Below are 8896 nucleotides of genomic sequence, written 5' to 3' on the forward strand. Positions count from 1 at the left end.
CCAGGGCATGCACCTCCAACTTTTCAGTTATGTGCATTTTAAGAAAATAAATATCACGTGTCCCAAACACCGTGAGGAAACCTGCATACCTGAGAATTTTCTTAATTCTCTGCGTGTGAGAAGTCTACCAATTGGGCTATTAGCCTAACCCCTCTTATTCTGTAAGAGACTCGTGCTCAGTGAGCTGGTTGATGATGATCTGTTGAGGTTGTAAATGATGATCATAATTGGTATTATAGGTAAAAAATGACATGTCATGTCATGTCAATGGCAACCCTACGTGGATATCATACAATAGGTAATGGTTATTGCCCAGTTGAAAATCTGTTTTTTTTAACTTACGGAGTAATAAAAATGTGGTTGTTATTGACTTTTATGTTAGTTATATGTCAAAAATGGAATCTTCTATCTATATATAAAAATCAATACCACTTTCTGTTGTAATTTTATAACTTAAGAACAGGCTTATACAAACCAAGTATTTAGGTTTTGTTCGGACTATTTAGTAGATGGTTTATGTGTATTTTGAACAAAATCGGTCGAGCGGTTCTTCATTTATAACATTTTTTGTAACAAATTAATTTAGGGGTAGGGTAGGGATAGGGAAGAAGTGCACATAGCGAAGCTTGAACGGATTTTTATTTAAATACTAGCTGACGACCGCGACGATGTCCGGATGAAATTTAGTTTTTTACAAATCCCTGGGGAACCATGGATTTTTTCGGGATGAAAAGTAGCCTATATGTTAATCCAGAGTAAAATCTATTTCCATTCTTAATTTCAGCCAAATTGGTTCAGTAGTTGCGGCATTCGAGAGTAACAAAAAACCAAACACATCCATACAAACTTTCGCGTTTATAATATTAGTAGGATATAATTGCTGTTTTTGTCCCCAGGTTGGCGGTGCGAACTAATCTAGACTCTCTGATAGCGAGGAGTCCCTCGGACGAGTTCATATTCTCCGTGCCGAAGGACCCGCTGCTTTCTCCGTACTGGGCAGAGGAGCAATTGCTCAAGAAGTTCCCTCCTGTCAGGATACTGGTGAGATACTGAGATACTCAAGTTAGAGATTGTACCCATACTAAGTGATCCATCTTCTATACTTGTATAAAAAATGTAGAGAGGTCAATTAACTATCAGAGGATGATTAGTGATCGATACTGATGCCAAAAATGCAATCAGTAAAATTTTTGTTTGTCTGTATGTTCTTTATAGTAATAAAAAGTACTCGACTGATTTTAACAAAACTTGGTACAATTGTTCTTCATACTCCTTGGCAGGTTATAGTATACTTTTCATCACGCCACGATCAATAGGAGCAGAGCAGTGAAGGGAAATGTTGGGAAAACGGGTGAAGTTACTCCATTTTTACAGCGATACTACTGTAAGGGCTGGATTAAAGAGGGCGGACGAAGTCACGGGCGTCCGCACGTTTATCAAATATATAAATATATATTTATCAAATATATATATACCAGGGCGTAGCTACCGCCGTATCAGCAGTATCCATGATACGAAGCCCCCGGACTATAGGTGCCCCTTACGTGTAAAAGCAGGGATTCGCTGGATGCAGGCGGCTCAGTATCGTGATGTTTGAAAGTCCCTACAAAAGGCCTATGTCCTGCAGTGGACGTCCATCGGCGGATATGATGACGTGTGTGTAAAAGCAAAAAATCCACAATGTCACTTAATTTGGTGCTTCCCCGAAAAAATCATATAAAAACTGCCTATAAGAGATTCATTTCAGATATGATAAAATTCAAAAAAAGCTAAAATTTTTCGCTAAATCGTTTGGTTAAGGTTTAGTGTATACGTGACGTCATGAAACGATAAATGGAATGGCATCATGGCCGACAGCGTGTTGGCTACGAGCCAAAAAAATATTTAAAAGTTGAAATTTTATGTAATCACGTCTCAAAAAAATGTGATGAATTTTAATTCAATCTAATAGCACGATAATGATACTAATGATTAGCATACTCTACAATTTGAAGAACTGTCGACATCCCAATTTCAGACTGTTCACCTGGACCCCTGCCTAGACGACTGCGTTATGTTCGCTAAGAAACTAAAAGGTCTCGGCAACGAAGTCGGCATCGACGTGCTAGAGGGCTTACCACATGGATTCTTAAATTTCTCTCTGGTAAGTTCTTCCATTCGTCTATTGCTAGTTGTCTATGTCGGTATATATCTGGGAGATGGAAGAAATGTTCTAAAATCGCTCCAAAAGAAATAAATACCAAGAGACCTTATTATACAAATGTAATAAAATTACCTTACAATTGCTATATTGAAAGATGAAAACATATATCTAGGAAATAACGGGGTTTTAAAATCATTTTATTTTTTATCTCCTAAGTAGGTATTATGTAAGATGTTGTGGTACTCAATACGCAATAACCTCGCTAGAACCAAAAACAATATATTATTATCATGGATGTCCTTACAAAAGGCCTTTGTCCTGCAGTGGACGACATTATGATAATCGAATAACTGCTGGAAGAAGTATATTTTGCATGAATGATAATATAAAATAAAATAAATTTTACAAGATTATCGTTTAGAATATTTATTATTTATTTACAGATGGCCAAAGAAGCGAACGAAGGTTCAAAACTGTGTATAGAACGTATAAAACAATTGCTCGACTTAGAAAATCATGCAACTACCCCCGAAAACAATCACTTATGAATGTGCGGCCTCTGCGGTATTACTAGGTCCTAGACCTTAATGTGTGATGCCTGTGCCTAATGCATAGATTAAAATTAGGCCCGACGCAAACGAGTGATATTAGTGGACATATATAAACTATTACTAAAGATGACAAGACTTACAGCTTTTATGAATAAAATGAATTTTTGTATGACACAAAATCATTAGTTTGTATCGGGCCTTAGGTGGCGAAGATAGATATAAATAGCACAATTAAAACAAAATAGTCAATGTACTTAAATAATACTTCAACGAGTTTTTTTAAGTATTTTCTTTTATACGGCTGTGTGAAACAGTTCCTTTGTAACTTCAAAAACATTTATGTAACTTGAAATTGTAAAATATATATTTTGTTTATTTTATCTATCTACACAATATAATTACATATCTGTACGTAAAGGGATAAATAGTTTGATGGTATATTGGCAAACGATTGCCAAAGCTAAAATATATATTTATTTATTGAGTGACCTGAAAGTATTAGGAGACCACAACAAGTTTAAAACATATTTAAAAAAACACTTTGCCTTTAAAACATATTTTTTTAAGTAAAAAACCTCGTTAAATCCTTAATAAATGACAATTACCAAATCTTTATTATCAAAATACAAGATCTTAATTGCTCCTTGTCTATGAGTGACAATATTAGGTACTAAATGTATATTTGATAAATAAATTATAATAGTGGTAGTCCTAAAATAATGCCAAATCTTTGGATACTATTATTTATGTATTAAAATTATCGGCTAAAATATAAAACTTGTTATTTATCAAAGCCTCGCGTATAAAGTGACAAAAACATACTGAAAAAATCAATCCACAATATAATTTATTATATGCCACAGGTATAGTATACTCCATATACATTTTACAAAATTAATTAATTATTAAATATTTTCTGTAATATGCAGCAACAAGTCATTTCTATTATGTGCGCAGGCCTTTACTTTTAATAAACATATACGTATTCAAGAAAGTAAGCTATTATTATATTTGTATGTTTTTATTTAATAATTCAATTATGCCTGGAAATGAAATACAAACAAATATAGTTGAAAAATAAGCACATTTTTCGTACCTGTAGAATGTTATAAAATTGCAGCACTCTATCATATAGTCTAGATTCTATCACTTTCAAATATAACCCATAGTGCTTATTGAACTCTTAATAATATGGTTGTGCACTAATCATTTATATAATTATCAACTTAATTGACTATACTTATTATTCATTATTATTCGTAATATATATAAATATATATGTATATAGTACTATTATTTAAACGGGTTCATACCACGATAAAACGACGAGATTTTTAATGTCGATATTTCGACCCAGTTGCATGGATCGTGGTCACGACGGGACTGAAGTTGCGAGATGAGAAGTGAAAACAGCTGTTAGGGGCAGAAATAAAAATCTCGTCGTTTTATCGTGGTATGAACCCGTTTAAATAATACATAATGAACAACCACGAAATAAGTTTAAAATTATTAGCTTATATATATTTTTTTATAGAATTAAAGTGAAAAAGATTGACTTTGTAATTTAACTAGAGGACGCTCTCGACTCAGTTCGTCTGGAAATCTGTTTTTTACCAATTCTGTGGGAACCACACAGATTAAAGAATAATATGCAGATAGAGCTCACGGAACACGACGGTGTTGTAGCAGTTCCAAATATAAAATTCAAAAACTAATACATTCTCGAGTCAGTACAACACGAAGCGTCGCATCAGTAATTTTCAATATTATTCAAGAAAAATGGCGTCTTGTGTTTTTAAATATTTTAAAAACTGTACACAAAAACTAAAGAAATAAAGAAGGAGTATTTTTATTAGCAATTAGTGATTATTGTATTAAATTACGTAATTGTTGTTAGTGTTAAATTTTGAAATACAAATTATGAAAAAAGTTTATATGCGGATGTCAAGGAGACGTGACGTTTGTTTTTTTTTATAGGTTTCACCGGCTTCTAAAGACTCATTCTGCATTATTCTTTATTCTATGGGGGGGAACCATTAATTATTTTCGTTTCTAAAAATAATTATGTATGTCCTGCTCTAAAGTCCAATTTATCTCTAAACCATATTTCACCCAAATCGATTCAGCGGTTTGGCCGTGAAAAGGTAACAGAAACAAATTTACTTTCGCATTTATAGTTTTAGTATGGAGCATGGATTAAAAGTATTCAGATTACAAATCCAATTCAAATATTCGACTACAAAAATAGATAAAAATTAAAAACTTAAGCTTATTGATAGATATAACTTTAATTTTATTTGGCAGCTTGTTAAAAAAAATTAATAAATTAATTTAATTTAGCTTAGAAAATTTTACTTATATTAATTTTATTTTTGGTATGCTAATGTTTTTTATGTTATACTAATTACTATACATCACATTTTAATTTTTCACATATTATCATTTTAATTATTTTAGTTACTTTGTACTTTTTTTTTATTCTTTACAAGTTAGCCCTTGACTACAATCTCACCTGATGGTAAGTGATGATGCAATCTAAGATGGAAGCGGGCTAACTTGTTAGGAGGAGGATGAAAATCCACACCCGTTATCGGTTTCTACACGGCATCGTACCGGAACGCTAATTCGCTTGGCGGTACGTCGTTGCCGGTAGGTAGGTATACTTTAATTAGTACACTTAATGAAGGGTGTACATTAAGCTTATTAACAAAATGTTATGTGAAAGAAAATAAGCCTTTTAAACAAATACAACTTATGTAATACTTTCCTATTTGAAATGTTCAATATTTATTCAATACTATTTTCAATTCATTCCTGATTCGATAAGCCATAGGTTTATAGCATTATATCCAGTCCTGGATTAGCCTATAAGCAATTTAAGTAAATGGATATATTAACTCGGAAAGGTATCGATACCGTATCGTTTCAGTTCGTGAGCTTATCTTTATGCGAGTGGGTTACGTTACGATTCCGATTAGTGTGCATTTCAGGGAGCGTTGCCAAACGTCCCGATTTTTTTATCAAAATTAAATGTCCCACGCGGATCCGCTCAGTCCCGCTTTTCGGGAATAACCGTGCGTAGTACACTTCTCAGACTATTGTTTGGAACTCCACCTTTTCGTAATGAATAAAACTTTTGATTTAGATTTCTGTTTTTTTTTATTTTTATTTTTTTTTTAATGTCCCGCTTTTGACGAAAGAATCACGCCTTTTTCACTCAAAAAGTTCGTAAATCCCGACATTGCAAAAAAATCTGGCAACGCTTGTTAAAGGACGGAGTTTCATACAAAGATATATCGTGTTGTTTCGAAGATGATCCATTTCTGAGTAGATATGTGTGCTATCTATGCCATTAGGGTAATGGCATAGATCTCATACTACATAGGTAACTAAAAATCTTACCCACATTTAAAGGAAATTTGAATAAACTAAAAGTCAAACTCGATATTCAATGTTTATCAACATAAAATCAAAAATAAAACTAACATATATTAGCTAACTATGTTCTTGCGAATCTGTTACCTAGATTTGTTACAATATTTTTTTTTATATATACGGATACAGCAGATGTTTTTATTACCTACTGACGTATTAGATTGTTATCCTTTTTTTTTGCGAGAGAATTTACCAAAGATCTATATATATCTATACTGTAAGTTACATGATACATCACAATAAAGACTCGAGCAAACACAGCAAAACGATAAGTCGAAACAAAATGTTTAATTCTTCAAGTAAGTAGTAATCTTTAACTTTTTTGGTATTACCAATAACGAAATAGTTAGTATATCAGTATTATATTTTTATTTTTGGTATATTGAATAAGTACCTGCCTAGGAAAATATACCTTTATAACCGTGTGCAAACACGGCTAGTCGTTGATTTGCATTGATGTGTGAAATGTGTCTCTACCATTATTAACATCACAATTTTTAATGCGATATTTATGTAATGTTTTTGTAATATCTATAATATTTTTGATATATTTTCTGTATAACAAATGCGTCTACTTATAAAGCATAGTATTGTGCATTATACAAACATTGTATAAAAATGCTGTAAAAAGTAGATAGATATTGTTTTAAACCTATTATGTAAATGTTGATATATGTCTAAATTAAATGGATATTTGTATAAGGAGGGTAGAACCGCAGAATGTACGCAATTACGCATTGTAATATACTTATAATTATGTAAATTGAATGAGTTATATCTAAGGAAGTGTTCAAATTAACTACAGTAATTAGTGTATATTACTGTATTGACGTATGTGACTTAGTACACAGGAGAGTCGAGTTTTTTTTTTTTTTTTTCAATATATATTTTCTCACACATTAAAAAAAAATATGAAGTGAAATGATGTTCAATTTATGTTAAATTTTGGGTGCGACGATCTCTTATTTTTTATTATTAGTCAATACATAACATTCAATAAACAAAGATGTATTAAATATATTTATATCCTAAAGACCAAGGATTTGACCAAATCGAGACTATTACGAATATAATAAACAACACGTAAGTATCCTGTGTTTATGTCAATAGGTAATTGTTAATGTTCTTGCCTACATGTATTATAAAAATATATACATAGTAACTACTTAATTGTTGAATTGCAACTTGAAAATATTTTAAAGATTGTTTAAAAAATATTTCCATCATAAAATATAAATATTTTTAGGATTTAAAACATTGTAAGCTGAATCCGTACCAGTAAAATAAAATGTCATAATTTTTGTATTGAATCTCAGAATTTGTCAAATAAAAAAAAACAGCAAAAGAGCTAAATTCTTTATATCACCTACCTCTATATATTTATTAAATATAATTACAAAATAAAGACAGAAATAGTTAAGGTTGTTTTGCATTTGCCTGTGTATTTATTTTACGTACCAATATTATTTATTTCATAAAAAAATAATTTCATTATTGAAATTTAATAGTCTGTGATAGTGAATTGAAGCTTTTAGAAAGCATAACAGTATTCTAAAATGCACGAATGTTACAATTATTATAAAATGAAAAATAAATAAATGTTTCTTATTGTGTGGTTTATTTTTTTCTTTTATTTGTAAACACATACATACATACTCATATTAAGTGCCAGACTAGGGCGAGGCCAAACGAACGTAATTTTGTGAGTTATCATCAGTCGCGTAATTTTTGTTGTAGGTATTTGGTTTCATACAAAATGGTTCATTTACACGAGCGGCAGCTGCTACCGACGACTGCAGACGGCGACAACCAGCGGCAGTCGACTGCAGTCAGCGACGTCTCGGCGGCAGGCGACGACGGCACTACAGTCGTCGGTAGCAGTTGCCACTTGAACACTTACACGCGAATTTCTGCAACCGAAATTACGCGACTGATAACTCACAAAATTAAGCTCGTTTGGCCTCACCCTAAGGCCTAGTTCGGACTACTTTAGTATTTTAGACGAGAACGAACGATTTTTGGGCGGCAAATCCCAAAAATTGTTCGTAGGTACTCGACTAAAATATTAAAGTAGTACTAAATAAGGCCGTGCAGTATCAAAACATCCCAGTGGCGTTTTATTACTTACGCAGGTTGCTGTGTTAAAAGTCAAAACTTCAGACACGAATAGAAGTTTGATACATACTATCCCTTTAGACATAAGTAATTCAATAAAGCAAGTGATGTAACTACAGAGTGGCATGACTAGCAAAATGCAAAGGGCACCTTACCCGAAAGTGTGAGCTAACGTAATCAAACATTTAAAAATTGCTGCGAGTAGGTTTTTCTGGGGCTCCATCCTATGAACTTGCCATGGGTATTAAAATACGCCACTGAATTTAGCAATCATTGCATTATCGTCAGCGTATACGAGACTAGTCAAAGCTTACCTACAGACTAATAAGATGAGCTTCGCTCCAGTGGTAGTTTGTGAGCAATATAGGTAGGTATGGTATACCTATACAAAACAAGTCGGGTTAGTACCACTTGTACCTCCAGTAGACTTGGTATGCATCAACGACATTTGCGAAATGACATAACTATATCACCATGTTGTATTTGGAATGACGTCACAAAGTTTGAACAAGTATCCTTTCAACTTAATCATCCAATTTGAACAAGTATCCAAAATTTCAACTCAATATGTTGAAGACTATAGGTAGGTAGGTATGGTAGACGGGTAGACCTATACAAAACCAGTCGGGTTAGTACCACTTGCACCTCCAGT

At 32.5% G+C, this 8896-nt stretch overlaps 1 protein-coding gene across 3 annotated transcripts in view; it reads left to right on the top strand.

Annotated features, from left to right (window-relative positions):
- LOC112051309 (hormone-sensitive lipase) overlaps positions 1-7749 on the top strand; it is a 34683-nt gene extending 26934 nt beyond the window's left edge. For all 3 annotated transcript variants that reach the window (XM_024089898.2, XM_024089900.2, XM_024089899.2), the window contains exons 14-16: positions 897-1041; positions 2018-2143; positions 2587-7749. In XM_024089898.2, coding sequence (XP_023945666.2) covers positions 897-1041; positions 2018-2143; positions 2587-2691 — 376 coding nt within the window. In that variant the 3' untranslated portion in view covers positions 2692-7749. The remainder of the gene's footprint in view (positions 1-896; positions 1042-2017; positions 2144-2586) is intronic.
- Positions 7750-8896: the final 1147 nt, after the last annotated feature.

Source organism: Bicyclus anynana, chromosome 16 (genome assembly GCF_947172395.1).
Source record: "Bicyclus anynana chromosome 16, ilBicAnyn1.1, whole genome shotgun sequence".
Lineage (NCBI taxonomy): Eukaryota > Metazoa > Arthropoda > Insecta > Lepidoptera > Nymphalidae > Bicyclus > Bicyclus anynana.